This window comes from Ceratotherium simum, chromosome 3 (genome assembly GCF_057802395.1).
Source record: "Ceratotherium simum simum isolate JZ-2026a chromosome 3, ASM5780239v1, whole genome shotgun sequence".
Lineage (NCBI taxonomy): Eukaryota > Metazoa > Chordata > Mammalia > Perissodactyla > Rhinocerotidae > Ceratotherium > Ceratotherium simum.
The window spans coordinates 93,665,490-93,681,150 of NC_141902.1; the positions used below are offsets into that span (position 1 = coordinate 93,665,490).

The following is a 15,661-nucleotide window of genomic DNA, read 5'->3' on the forward strand; positions in this document are numbered from 1 at the left end:
AAATGAATAACACGAATCTAATCGTGAGGAAACATAAGATAAACTCAAATTGAAGGACAGTCCTGAAAAAAACTGGCCTTTGCTCTTCAAAAATGTCAAAATCTGGGCCAGCCCCATGGCTTTGCGGTTAAGTGCGCGTGCTCCGCTACTGGCGGCCCGGGTTTGGATCCTGGGCGCGCACCGACGCACCACTTCTCCAGCCATGCTGGGGCCGCGTCCCACATACAGCAACTAGAAGGATGTGCAACTATGACATACAACTATCTACTGGGGCTTTGGGGGAAAAAAAAGGATTGGCAATAGATGTTAGCTCAGAGCTGGTCTTCTTCAGCAAAAAGAGGAGGATTAGCACGGATGTTAGCTCAGGGCTGATCTTTCTCAAAAAAAACAAAACAAAACAAAACAAAAATGTCAAAATCATGAAAGACCAACAGAGAAACTGTTTAAAGGAGATTATAGATACTTGACAACTGAGTGCAATGAAAAATCTGAGATTTTCTTTTGCTATAAAGGACATTATTGGGACAACCAGGAGAATTGGAATAAGGTTTATAGACTAAGGAATAGTATTCCATCAATGAACATTTTCTGATTTTGATAATTGTACTGAGGTTATAAAAGAGAATTCCTTGTTTTTAGGAAATACACAGTGAAGTATTTAGGGTTAAAAGGATATCATCTCTGCAACTTACTCTCAAATGTTTCAGAAAAAAATAGAGAAAGAATAATAAAGCAATCATAGTAATATGTTACCGTTTGGAGTTTCTGGGTGAAAGTTACACAGGAATTCTTGGCACTATACCATAAGAGAAATATATAATATGTAACAGAAATTATGTCAAAATTTTAAAAATATATGTATTCTAGTGGGCTTTAATATCATATTTTAAAATTAATGACATAAATACAAACCTTCTCTGGAGTAACATATAGAAGTTTTATAATTGGGTCTTTTTTTGATAACTGAAGGTAAATACTTGTAGCTTCTGAGTCAGTCTTATCACCTGTCAGATATGTAGCTGGAATCTAAGTATAAAAGCAGTCAACAATTTAAATTTTATACATTAATCTCACTTAAGCTTACATTTATCCTTAGGTTTTATAAATATTTTATAAGTCACACATCAAACCTGTCAGAGGAAATATAATCTCAATATAATAAAAATAACAAATAATCAGTACATATTTTTTAAAAACCCTTATTAGGCTTAACTCAAAATATTCCTCCCATTGTTTACTTCCTTTTCTTTTTTTCTCTTTACTTCCTTTGCTTTTCATATTTGTAAGTAAAATAAATATGAATTCAGCATCCAAGGGATTCCAATCCTAAGGTATAGCTACACTTATTTTTAGATAAATATATCTTCAAAGTTTTAATGCATAATAACAATGAAAGGGCTGTAACATCATGAATGGTTGAACAACGGCTACCATCATGGCACTAAGACATTCTTTTGAAGAAAAATCAAACCAGTCGTCTTGTTGAGCACTGGTGGCTCATAACTTTGACATCAGTTCTGTTTTATCACAATGAGCAGAATTTAGTAGACTGCTTTTATATACTTCCTTAACCTCAGCCAGGAGGAAAAAGGACATATGTGTGTGGGCACACGCATGTGTATGTATTTGAATATATAAAGGAGTGAGAACTACGTTATCTGGCAATAGTAAAAAAAAAAAAAAAAAAGAAATTCTTTCACATTAGTAAAAAAAAATTACATCAACAAAATACAGGTTAAAAGTTCTTACTAAAATACATCCTTTTAGAACAAAATGAGATTGAATTACAGAAGGTAATCTGTATTAGAATTTTCAAAGACTTGTGCTTAAATGTACAACTTAATGTTGTGCTTCATTCTTCTAATTCATGAACTATAATAAAAAAGGTCATCCAGAGTATTGAAATATAATTGCTTTTAAGTTGCTTTTTTTTTTTTTTTTAACTATTTTTATTATCATTAGTAGTGGTTTGTTTTAACTTACATCCAAGGAAGTCAGCTTTTGGACTTGGTCTACTATAAGTGATCTCAAGGGAGAGATGACAATAGTGACCCCAGGAGAAACACAGGCAGGGAGCTGGTAACACAAACTTTTGCCGCCTCCTAAAAGAGAAACAACAAAAAAATATCTGTCAGCTTCTATCTTGAGAGCACGGAGGCAAAAGTTACAAAGTAAATCACATATAATACTTAAAATGATTAACTAAGAGGACACCAAGTGACATTTCCCATGATGCCAACAATTTGCCATATTTGAATGAGCCAAAATATTTAGGCAATTTAAATGTGTAAAAATTATCATTTAAGACATCTTATAGGGGCTGGCCTGGTAGCATAGTGGTTAAGTTCACGCATTCTGCTTCGGCAGCCCGGGCTTCACCAGTTCAGGTTCTGGGTGCGGACCTACTCACAGCTCATCAAGCCATGCTGAGGCAGTGTCCCACATAGAAGAACTAGAAGGACCTACAACTAGGATATACAACTATGTACTGGGGCTTTGGAAAGAAAAAAAAAGAAAAAGAGGAAGACCGGCAACAGACGTTAGTTCAGGGCCAATCTTCCTCAAAGAAAAGAAAGAAATCTTATATTGGTACAAATGATAGTAAAAGCAACAATCAGGGCAGGAAACTTAAATGGAATGGAAATGCTTTAAAAGTCTTCTTGGGGGCCAGCCCCGTGGCATAGCGGTTAAGTGCATGCGCTCCACTGCTGGTGGCCCAGGTTCAGATCCCGGGTGCGCACTGATGCACCGCTTGTCAGGCCACGCTGTGGCAGCGTCTCATATAAAGTGGAGGAAGACGGGCACAGCTGTTAGCCCAGAGCCAGTCTTCCTCAGCAAAAAGAGGAGGATTGGCATGGATGGTAGCTCAGGGCTGATCTTCCTCACAAAAAAAAAAAGTCTACTTGGGAAGTTCAAATACAGTACACTTTTTATTTCTGGCAGTACAGGGGTGCTAGGATACTAGGATTAAAATAATTATTTTATAGAATATTTAATTTTTAAAGAGGTAAACTGTGATAAAATATACAAAATTAAAAACCATAGTAAACATGGTTTAATATTTCTTTGATGATCCAAAAGGCACTTTTAGGATCTCAGTTTTTTTAAACCACTAGTATGAACCTTTCAACACTGAATATCAGAGCTTTTACTCCCAGAACTCTTATCAATAAGGTAATAGTCCCAATCTTCCCTTGAAATAAAAGAAGGGTAGAACTACCTTTGTGTCTACCAACAGAAGATAAAGAGAAATTTTGAGACCAAAAAAAAACCCTCTCTGTGTAACTCTAATTCAAAATGGCAAGACAATCAGTACACGTCTAATGATAACTAAAATGATGAGTTTCTCACTTCCAACTTCACCCATCCACTAATGGTTGAAGCTGGTGCCAGGCAATTTCTACAACTTCTATTTGTTTATTTTTTTATTTTTTATAATTTTATTTATTTATTTATTTATTCCCCCAAAGCCCCAGTAGACAGTTGCATGTCACAGCTGCACATCCTTCCAGCTGCTGCATGTGGGACGCGGCCCCAGCATGGCCGGAGAAGCGGTGCGTTGGCGCGTGCCCGGGATCCAAACCCAGGCCACCAGCAGCAGAGCGCGCACACCCAACCACCAAAAAACGGGGCCGGCCCTCTATTTGTTTTTTTAAACTATACATCACAGTCCTTCTCTTTCGCAGGTGTAGTAAGTTTGTTCTGTCATATATATGTAAATGTCAAGGAGAGAGCAGGACACTGAGAATAGAGACCCGAGTTCTAGTTTCTGCTCTACCACTTAATAGGCTACATGAACTTAGACGTGACATTTAATCTTACCATGCCTCAATTTTATGATCTGCAATGTATACTAGATCAGTGGTTTTCAAAAAAATTTTCTTGTCTACAAGAAACCTTATTTGGAATCCTTTTTTTTCCAATTTAATTTAATTTAATTAGTTAATTTTTTGGTGAGGCAGACTGTCCCTGAGCTAACATTTGTGCCAATCTTCCTCTATTTTCTATGTGGGTCACTGCCACAGCGTGGCTTGATGAGTGGTGTAGGTCTGCACCCGGGATCCAAACCTGAGAACCCAGGTTGCCGAAGCAGAGTGCACCAAACTTAACCACTATACCACCAGGCCAGCCCCTGGAATCTTTACAGATATATAAACCAAGAGGTTGAAATTAGGGTGGATAGATGCTCAAAAATGCCCCCCTGAAACCCTAAAGGACCATGCAAAGCCCTGAAAAATTGCTGGACTAGATCACTGTCAGGGTCCTTTCCAGCTTTAGTTTTGGAGTACTGAATTGGGGTAGAAATGGAAGACACAGAGTGATCAACAAGTTAACGAAATTTGAAACGCTGATTATTAAACCAACCTCATCTAAATTTTAAAATAAGTTTGAAAAAACTCAGATATCCAGTCAACATTATTTAATAATGATGGCAATAACTAATTGCCAAAGGTCACAACAAGGCAAGTAAAAGGCAGAGGGAGGACCACACGTAAGTACTGAAATTCCAAATTCCCCATGTTTCTTATCCTAACCGCTTATTTAATATTCTTACTTGGATGACTATAAATCATTGAACAGCTGTTATAAACTTTAATAGCACAATGAAAAAAGTCCTGGATCTCTTCAAAACTGAAGCCAAGGATGAACAATGCTAAATGCTTTTCATTTAATCCTCATGACACTCTGTAAAGCAGGTCCCGTATTACGACCCCACTGCACACATGAGGAAACTCAGGTTCAGGGAGAGGAGTGCCTTGCTCAAGGTCACACCACTAACAAGTGGCAGAGCTGCGCTTTAAGCTCAGGCCATCACCCCAGAGCTCATGATTTTAACCCTCATGGAACACTAGACTGTACCAAATAAACTGCCAGAGATGGTCATGGTCTCTGACAGTAATTTTTTTGTTCATGTTCCAGACTAATTTAGAACCAGAAAAAAGAAAAATTCCCAAAGAAAAATTCTAAATCAATTCAACACAATGAGCTTTGAACTGAAAATCTTAAAGGGCTATAAATGTTGTCACGTCAATAATTAGAAGAGAGGGTTCTTACTATGGCATGGGAGGTTTGGAGGTCCCTAAGTGACAGATACTGTGTAGGTGTGCTTTTTATTTCTATTAAAGGGCATTCATTTCACATCTGCCAATGGATTCCTGCCAATTCACATCTAAAAATACATACCAGTGGGCATTAAGATAAAACAGTCTTCACCAAGGAGTGCAGCATTGATTGCCTCTAGCTGATTAGTTCTAAAATTATGCAGGCCAAACTTTTTATGAAAAATCTTCATCATTTCTTTCGTATGAGGAAAACTAAGACTTTGGAAACGCTCGTGTTTCAGATTTCCGGATGCTAAATTTTGCGCCGACTTGTCTAAGAAAATCAATGTTAAGAAAAATGAGTCCATTAATATAACAAGTCAGTTTTAGCATTTACCCTTTGCCCTGCAGAATCATTGGCCTACGTTTCCTTGTAGCAAATTCCTTCTTTAACCATTTACTGGGTTTCCTTCCCAACAAGTGTCAAAGCCATGGAGACTTCCTAAGGGCCAAATTCACATCTTTCCTTGATTTTTCTGCAGCACTCCCACTGCTATTTATTCCCTCTTTCCTCTTCTCTCCTCACCTTCAAGATAATCGTGAGTTTTCTACCCGCTTTAAATTCCCTTTCTCAGCTCCACTTCCTCCACCTGCCTCTTAAATTTGGGAGTCTTTCAGATACCTGGGACTAGACTCTTTAGACATTCTTTTTTGGAATTTTCCTAGTCCTATGATTTTAAACATCACCGATGTGCACAGAATGCCTAGATCTCCTTCTTAAGACCCAGTTGACACCCTCCTAAGTTCCAGTCCTGCATGCATCCAATTGTCTGCAAGACACTTTTACCTGAGAGACTTACCAACACTTTAAGCTCAAAAGTCTTAAAATAGCCCTCCTCAGCTTTTCTCCAAATCTGCCTCTGCTTCCTGACTCTCCTATTTCTGTTAATGGTGTCACAGTTTTCCCAGTCACTGGGTCCGAAACCTCCTAGTCATCTTAGCTTCCTCTGATTTTTCTTCCATAACGTCTCTCACATCCACCCCGAGCTCTGCATTGTCACTGTCGCAACTCTGGTTCAGCAACGAGAACAAGTAGTGCTCACACCAGCTCTGGCAGTTACTCTAACCCCAACACTCCACAGCCTCAAAGATAATTTCAAACATCAAGTATGACACATTCTAACATGATACAAAAATAAATCCATTAATGGTTGTTTTAAAGGTCAATAGCATAACTGTAAGAACAACCTCCATAGTACTAAGTCACCAACAGTAAAAATAGGGAGGGCTGTACTTTATAAAACTTTTATACATATAAACTTCTTCAGTTAAAAAACACTGTGATAACTTTACAGGGTTGATGTAAGGTTTTAAAATTAATTTTGGGTTTTCTCTGCAGCCTTTACAGCGGCTAATTTCACTCCTCCAAAAACCTCTCACTTAACTGTGAGCTCTAAGAGGGCAGGAACTACTCGTTATTAATCTGTCGATTACCAGAAGCTAGCACAAAACATGGTACATAGTGGGCGCTCAATAAGTATTTGCTGAATAAGTTAAAAGGATTCTAGGCCAAAAGAAATAATTTGATTGATTTAAGAAATTTCTGACTTCGTTATTTTTCTTAAACTGCCCTATATATATAATATTTTAAGACATAAAACATGCTTCTCTACTTTATAAATTGATCAGTTCTCATCAATCCAGCATTCTAAAAATATATACAATTAAATTTTTAACATATAAATTCAGCTGTGCTTTTACCCATCCCCCAAATCATTAAAAACTTGGCCCTCATGAGTTTATTGTTTTAGGGACTAAAAATGTTAATTTAAAGGCAAAGCACATTTGTAATGACTTTAGAGCTTTACTACAATAGGTTATAATTACACATTTTATAAAACTACAGCTGCTACAGAGACAAAAGAGCAACTTGCTTTCGAAACTGTGATTTGTAATTCATATTATCAGCATAAATTTGCATAGAAACAATGCAGTTTTCAGGCAATGACGATTTGCTATGGTTTTTCTTATACAATTTCTATTTTGGACAGTTTTGTTTTCACATAAAATATAAGCATTCAGTTTATTTTAAACTTACCAGTGTAATTCTGAATTGACTCTGAGAAGTTTTTATTTTGAGCAGTAGATGCCACTGGAAGACAGTTTGTCTTGGCTGAAGAAATTCTTTCTGACATTGATTTAACCGGCCCACCACCTTCCTTAACAGGTTGGTAGGCAGCTGTGGAAGATTTGCTGGCTGCTAAATTATGCATTATATTTTCCCAGTCATCATCATCATCAAAGTCATCTATGTCAAAATTATCAATTTCATAGGAAGCCTGGATTTCTCTTTCTGAGTCATTTACTGAAGCAGTGTGTTTCTTCTGATCTTTCACAGCAGTGCTTGTGAGAACATTTCCTGGAAAATAAGAGCTTTCAATTCTTTTTTCTATCCTTGGTGTTTCAGCCCAGTTGCTACTTACAAAGGACTTCTGTAAATGGGAATTGAATAATGGTCTTTCAAAGAGATTCTTCGTGGTAGCTGAGAATCCCATCTTTCCTGGGGTAGTAGTCAGTAAACAATCCCCAGCAGAAACTGAATTTGAGGGAAGGTGTGGAAAATTTAACTCCTTAACAGAATTCCCTGTAGGGCAGGAATTACCCTTTGGAAATGTGTAAGGCGAGGAAACAGATGCCATATCCTCCACAGGGCTCCCAAGTGAATCAGGCCTGCACCTCCACATTGAGCCAAGAACACTGGTATCACTTGTATTAAAATCTGCTTCAGCTAGGAGCCTCCTTCTGAAGAGAGAACACAGAACACCATGTTAAATAGGAATAGACTATGATGGTAGGCCACACAAGTATATCTTTAGTTTTCAGCCCAAAAGATGGCAAAAGATACCCTCTTTGTCCCAATCTCAAAAATTTGAATACAAATGCTAAAGGGACAGTTTGAAAAAGTAAGTAAATTTAAAACATAGTGACAATTATCCTATTCAAGTTCCCGGCCAGAATGCCTGGAAATTTTACCCTGTACATTTCTGACTTGGAGTGGTGGAAATGCAATCAGATATATCCAGAAGGAGAAAAATCAACATACCTTATGTCCCGCTGCTGAAGCAGTTCATCCCCACAATCCAAAGCTTTCAGTTCATCATCAGGAATAGTATCAACTAATTCACAGATATGGTCCATCACACGAACAAGCTGCTGCTGTGAACTCATCTGTCGAGCTATAAAGTAATTATGTTAATATTTTTCCTTGAAAACAAGAAAGATTTAAAATTTTGAAAGTCATGCATGTAAAATTTGAAGTAGTTTAAAAACAAGATTAAAAACAACCATATACCGTCTTATTCTCTGCCTGTGAAATAATTTGAAATCAGATTGTTTGTATTCTATATCATGAGAGCTCATAACTATGTTATCATTTGATTTCAGGTTAATTCTTAATATTTCTCTTAGGGTAACCAACGTGGTTGTAAGATACAAAAGTTTATCAATTTACTATGATTTTTTACTAACTTCAGGTATAAATCTCATCACGCCCCCACAAAGCATATCATAAAGGCTTGGAATGGTAAGAACACCATGTTGTTCTGGTCTGCCCGGCATCCAGGCTTCCTTTCAATGGTTAACAGCACAGCACTTCGACTTTCTTCTTGGAGACCACCCCTCCCCAGCTCCCTCAGTGGGTCTCTGATGTAAGGCAGCTCAATGAGAATTAGGTCTGGGAGTTTTTCAACTGACGGGAAAAGAGGACCTCTCTTTTCAACAAGCTAGACAGGCTGCTGTGGCCATCTCTGCCACCACACGGGGAAACAGCTTGAAAACAGGACCAACACAAGGGAGAGCAGAAAACAGAGACAGAAAGAAAACGAGGACTGAGATGGAGAGATGGGATGGAAGAGAGCAGAGAGAAGACAAATGTGAGAGACAGAAATTCCTGATGACAATGTTTGGACATCTAAATCCAGCCAGCCCACTCCACATTTTTTTGTTTAAGCTATATAACCAAGAAATAGGATGTCAAAGGAGGTGAGGCTTTAGATGAAGGAAAGCAAAAAAATGGGTTAGGGTAGTAGTGGGAATCAAGGAAGATGCCTACTCCATCCCCAAGGCCTAAAGAGAAATAAACAGTCTAGGTAGGCTGCAGAGGAAACAGTATTCTCAGGAGACAATCAGAAAAATGGGGAAGGGCCGGCCCGTGGCTTAGCGGTTAAGTGCGCGTGCTCCACTGCTGGTGGCCCGGGTTCGGATCCCGGCCGCGCACCGATGCACCGCTTCTCCTGCCATGCTGAGGCCACGTCCCACATACAGCAACTAGCAGGATGTGCAGCTATGACATACAACTATCTACTGGGGCTTTGGGGGAAAAAAATAAATAAATAAAATTAAAAAAAAAAAAAGAAATATGGGGAAGAAAATGTTCAGAGAAGAGAAGGAAGTTATTGGGAAACTGCTGATTGGGGGCAGTCAGTCGAAGGGTCCAAGGGGCAAGAAGGAGGGAAGACAGCACAGACCAGGGGGTGTACAGAGCAGCGTGGGGACAAGCACCTATGTGAGAATGACCTGGGAAATGTGGACTTTTACTAGTGACTGATGTAAATAGGGACATGAGGTATGAGATGGCTAAAGTAGAATTGCTGAATTCCTATTTTATGTCTATTTTCTCTACAAAGAGAATGAGCACCAGATTGGAAAGAGGAGAACAAATAATGGTCTGAAGGAAATACAAGCCAAGACAGGCTCAGAGAGAGATACAACCATTGGAAAGGAGCTCGGGTCTCCTTGTCTAGACAGATTACACTTCAGAACACAAAGGAAATGCGCAAATAAGATCTTGCTGATACGTGAAGCATCTAGTGAATAGAAGACCTGATGGAAGAGTGAAGACAGGCAAACATTGTTCTAATTTTCAAAAAAATTCTAAAGTGACTGCCAAAAGCTATAGGCTGGTGATCTTGATGTTAATTCAAGGTAAAATTCTAGAATATGTTATCAAATGGTGGCTTTGTGTGCTCTAAGAAGGAGAGGAAACAATTACAGAGCTAGCAAGAGTTCATAAAAATAAACCAGCCATCTTAACATATTTCCTTCTTTGAAAGGATTACTAGACTGGCAGATAATAACTACCATTTATTAAAGGCTTACAGTGCCCTGGGTACTTTACACTGAATCCTGACAACTACTCAGCAAGGTAGATTTCTCCTCGTTTTACAGAAGCAGCAGCTGAGGTCCAGAGAAGCTTAACTAATTTGTCATAGTCACACAGCCAGGAGTAGGAGGAGACAGGTTTGTGTCTCAGGTCTGCATCACTCTAGAGCCAATGTCCCATCCATTCCTTCTTGCTGCCTCAGACACTGAACTTCCGGAGTCATATGACCAAGTCTTTTGCACGCCCATGGACAAGGGAGAGAAACATGGTCTGAAGGCATATTTGTAATTAGTTGAAAAACAAGTAGTGATGAATGAACTGATGTCAGCTGAGAGGGAAGCCTCTAATGACATTCTGCAGCACTCTGTCCTTGCCCCTGTCCTAGCGAACCATTTTATCAGTGAAACTTGATGTAGAAACAGCAGAATGCAGTGGCTGTCAGCGTAAACTCAAGAGCCTCAAGACTGCTGGTTTCGAATCCTAGCTCTGCTGCTGTCTAATTCTACGTGTAGAATTAGACATGTGTAGTTACTTAACTCTCCTGTTATCTCAGTTTCCTTATTTGTAAAATGTGGATAATGGAAACTACCTTAAAGGGCCATTGTGAGGATTAAATTAGTTAATACTGTAAGGCACTTAGAAGAGTGCTTAGGACATCAGATATTTCAGGAACATCTCTAACAATAAATTCAGAGACCAAAATAAACAAAAAGAAATTCAGAGGAAACAGAAACAACACACAGAGACCACTACACATGTGTGTGTATGCACGCACACACAAGCACAGCACCCATCAAACAAGAATAGAACGTGTTACAAAAATATTCAGAGAATAAAAAAGAGCTCTTGGAAATTGACTTGATAAAAATAAAAAATTCCATAGAAGAGTTAAAGATAAAATTGAGGAAATCTCCCAGGAGGCAGAAAAGCAAGAGATAGAAAATAGAAAAGATAATTAACGGAGGTTTGATACCCAAATAATAGAAGTTCCAAGAAGAGTGAAAGAGAAAATAGAAGAAAATAAAAAGAAATAATACCAGAAAATTTCCAGACTAGAAGGACACAAATCTCTAGACTGAAAGAGCCTCTGGGGAGTAGAAATGAGGAGTGGGAAAGGAGGCTGCTGTTTTCAAAGTATTGTAGCACTATTGGATTATTCATACTAGATATTTAACAGAAAATTTAAAAATGAATTTGAAACAAATCAAACAAACAAAAAGTATTAAACACTAAATGAAGATCAAGACCCAAATGCAGAGTATACACAAGGGTAAAGCAGGAGGATGAAAGGTCTAGAAACAATATCTATAAAGAAGAGTTAGAAGACCTGATAATATTTAGCTTTAAAAAAAAGAGAACAAACTTCTAGGAGCCTTAGACTTATATCACAAGGATTAAAGTTACAGGAAGGCAAATTTTGGCTTGATACGAGAAATAATTTTCTAACAAGTAGTGTTTTCAAAATAGAGAATGAAATATCTTGTAAGAATATGAGTTTCTGAGCTGTTCGAGTAAATGCTGGCTAACCAGCAAACAAGGATGATTCTACCTAGAGCAAAAGGAACTATAAACTTGCCATCTTTTTTTGTGTGTGTGTGAGGAAGATCAGCCCTGTGCTAACATCTGCCAATCCTCCTCTTTTTTTTGCTGAGGAAGACTGGTCCTGGGCTAACATCCATGCCCATCTTCCTCCACTTTATATGGGACACCGCCACAGCATGCGTCGGTGCGCGTCCGGGATCCAAACCGGTGAATCCCGGGCCGCCACAGCAGAGCACGTGCACTTAACTGCTGCGCCACCAGGCCGGCCCCTAAACTTGCCATCTTATACTGTACAGCCACGGGTTAAAAATACAATTTTTGTTTTCAAAAGTAAGTAGTTAAAATATGTGATATGTCTAAAACACTTTTGTACCATCACAGTCTGTGCTGGTTTCTTGATGAGGCTGCTGTGTAGTCATTTTCTCAGATTTTGACAAGTCCTCCGATGTGCTAAGACCATCCTTTCTGTCAGAGGTGTCTAGGTCCTTTAACATACTACAAATTAAAAAATATAAAATCAATCATAGTCTAGACTAGACCAAATGCATAATTTTTTCCTCTAATATTTTTTCACAACTGGTCAGATAATATATAACAGAAAAGAAAACCATGTATTTCTATCTCCTCTATTCTAAAACCTCTTTAGCTGGCACTCAAAGTCTTCCATCTTCTGGCCCCAAGAGACCTTTTTGACTTCATCTCCAGTGACGCCCTTTCAATAACCCCACACTCCAATCACATGGCATCACTTACATTCCTCACATGAGGCTGCAATGTCTACTTTAGAGGTTTTGCTTCTGCTCTTTTCTCAATTTGGAAAACCCACCATCCCAAGCTCTTCTTACTCAAATCACATCTGTTCTTCTAGGCCCAGCCCAAGTGTCACTTCTCTAATTTCTTCAGCAGGTGGTTATTAACACCTCTCTCTCTTCTGAGACTCCAAAGCATTTTATCCAGACTTTTCTTACTATGCCAATATGTATATATGTGTATCTTACACATAATTAACTCATACACATTATAAAAAAATACTAACACATATAAACACTGTCAGTCTGACTGGATATTAAAAATACCTTAAAAGTAAAAAAATAAATTAGTACTAAATGAGTGTTCAAGAGGGGGTACTGTGGAAATCCAAAGAAAGAGAATACTTTCTGGAACCTGAGAAGGCTTCGCCAAGGAGGCAGGACTTGAGCAAACTTTGAAAGATGGGCATGGGAAAAGTGATAGACTAGGAAGGAGAAAAAAGACAATTCTATTTATTGATACCCAGGAATCAACTGTACTTTTCTAAAGCAGGATTTTGGAATGCAATCTTCTAACTAAAGCAAACAGTGAAGAATAACTGTGTTCTATATTGGTTTTGTTTTGTTTTACTGGGAAAGATTTGCCCTGAGCTAACATCTGCTGCCAATCTTCCTTTCTCTCTTCTTTTCTTCCCTCCCCAAAGCCCCAGTACATAGTTGTGTACTCTAGCTGTAGGTCCCTCCAGTTCTTCTACGTGAGCTGCTGCCACAGCATGGCTACTGACAGACAAGTGGTGTGGTTCCGTGCCCGGGAACCAAACCCAGGCTCCCAAAATAGAGTGTGTTGAACTTTAACCACTAGGCCATCAGGGCAGGCTCTGTTCTATACTGTTTTTTAAAATGATAATATATTATGATTAAAGAAAGAGCCTTATATTTTTAGGAATGTATATGAGGTTGTAATGGAAAAAGTATACAGAGAGAACCTACCTTACGAATAACCTTGGAAATAACCATTTTCTAATTGCCGAAGATCTAGGTCAAGTTAATTATGGTATGACAACTCAATAAATTATGTAGCCATTAAAAGGTATAAAAACAGGGGCCAGCCCAGTGGCGTAGCGGTTAAGTTTGCATGCTCCGCTTTGGTGGCCCAGGGTTCACAGGTTCACATCCCGGGCATGGACCAATGCACGGCTTATCGAACACCGCTTATCAAGCCATGCTGTAGCGGCGTCCCATGTAAAGTAGAGGAAGATGGGCACAGATGTAGCCCAGGGCCAATCTTCCTCAGCAAAAAAGAGGAGGATTGGCAACGGATGTTAGCTCAGGGCTAATCTTCCTCACCAAAAAAAATAAAAAAAATAAAAAAATAAAAAGAATAAAGACTATTTTAAAAACATTTTCCAGGGGCGGGCCCCGTGGCTTAGTGGTTAAGTGCTCGCACTCTGCTACTGGTGGCCCGGGTTCGGATCCCAGGCGCGCACTGACGCACCGCTTCTCTGGCCACGCTGAGGCTGCGTCCCACATACAGCAACTAGAAGGATGTGCAACTATGACGTACAACTATCTACTGGGGCTTTGGGCAAAAAAGAAGAGGAGGAGGATTGGCAATAGATGTTAGCTCAGAGCTGGTCTTCCTCAGCAAAAAGAGGAGGATTAGCATGGATGTTAGCTCAGGGCTGATCCTCCTTACAAAAATAAATAAATAAAAACATTTTCCATATTGCTACATAATGTTAAGAGAAAAGAAGTAGAATAAAAAATTATAGTTACATGTTGATTACAGTAACACAAAAATCATACACACATGTAGAGAAGGATCAAAACCTAACACTGATAAAGAAAATATTTGGTTTGCTGGAATTGTGAGACTACAAATAAGCATCCTGTTAAAATGGTTTACGTGTTCCGCTTCAGTGGCCTGGGGTGTGCCGGTTCAGATCCTGGGTGTGGACCTACTCACTGCTCATCAAGCCATGCTGAGGCGGCGTCCCACATAGAAGAGCAACAACTCTACAACTATGATACCCAACTATGTACTGGGGCTTTGGGGAGAAAAAAGAAAAAAAGAGGAAGATTGGCAACAGATGTCAGTGCAGGGCCAATATTCCCAAAAAAAAAAAGAGCATTCTTGACAATGAATGTTTAAAAAAAAAAAATGGTTATGATGTTATCTGTCCGATATACACTTTTTCTATAAGAAAAGAAAAAGGCTAGGCATTCAACAAGGAATTGGTATGGCCCAGGAAAAAGTGCTACACTGGATCTTAGCCCATTTGTCATTAACTGTATCATCCTGGGCAACCCCCTGCTGCTCCCTCGGCCTCAGCTGCTTCACCTGTTAAATAAGAATGCTGATTTAGAATCTAGACTCTATATGAACTCCTGCTCAGTTTTTTACTTTCTACAATTCTGGCTCATTTTCTATCAGAAGGGAGAAGAGGAGAGGAGAGCTCTCATAGGTTTTCAGTTTTGTCATCAAATAGTAATCATGCATCAACCTTTCCCACCTCTTTAAACATCCCAACCTACCTGTTAAAACATAAACCCAGATAGGCCAGGTTATGCAGGCAAACCGTTCTTCCTGCCTTCCTTCCTTAATTAAGGTGATATACTAGAGGGATCTGTTTCTCATCAAAATATTGGTTAACAGCATAGTATAGGCTCCACCACTCAGCAGAGTGGGAGTGAGGACAGAGGTCACACTGATTGTTAGTGTTTTAAACTACTGATGAGCTATGTGCACTATCTCCTTTTCCCATAACCACAATCTTGTCACTAATTTACTACAATTCAGTGAAGACAGATACAATGGCCAATTCTATCCTGCAGGATCAAAAAGAAGGACTTATTACTTACTAAGTCATTTCCTAAAAGAAGAGTTAGTTCTGTGCCATTTCAGATCTAGGAGTTTGGAAATATAATATTTTTAGGAATATATTCCATATGTCAAAATCAACTACATAACATTGTTTGGAGGTCCCATGTAATTAATCATAATGGAACTTTACAGCTTTAGAATACCACCAACTAAATAAAATGTATAAATAGGGATTTGTTGATGCTTTCATTTCAATATAAAATGAACTGTACAGATGCATGAAATTTATCTATATAGAAATGACACTGCATAACTAAATTAAATTATTTCAGATATTCCAGAA

General features: G+C 38.7%; 1 protein-coding gene across 5 annotated transcripts in view; it reads right to left on the reverse strand.

Annotated features, from left to right (window-relative positions):
• The window catches only part of BLM (BLM RecQ like helicase), a 100,588-nt gene that overhangs the window by 44,432 nt on the left and 40,495 nt on the right, over positions 1 to 15,661 (reverse strand). For 3 of the 5 annotated variants that reach the window (XM_004431973.3, XM_087428978.1, XM_087428979.1), the window contains 6 exons: positions 12,119 to 12,240; positions 8,146 to 8,278; positions 7,141 to 7,844; positions 5,185 to 5,376; positions 1,984 to 2,102; positions 913 to 1,026 (listed from right to left, as the gene is read on the reverse strand). In XM_004431973.3, coding sequence (XP_004432030.1) covers positions 913 to 1,026; positions 1,984 to 2,102; positions 5,185 to 5,376; positions 7,141 to 7,844; positions 8,146 to 8,278; positions 12,119 to 12,240 — 1,384 coding nt within the window. Of the gene's footprint in view, positions 1 to 753; positions 797 to 912; positions 1,027 to 1,983; positions 2,103 to 5,184; positions 5,377 to 7,140; positions 7,845 to 8,145; positions 8,279 to 12,118; positions 12,241 to 15,661 lie in introns of those variants that run through there. The other 2 variants (XM_087428980.1, XM_087428981.1) reach the window with 2 other exon arrangements.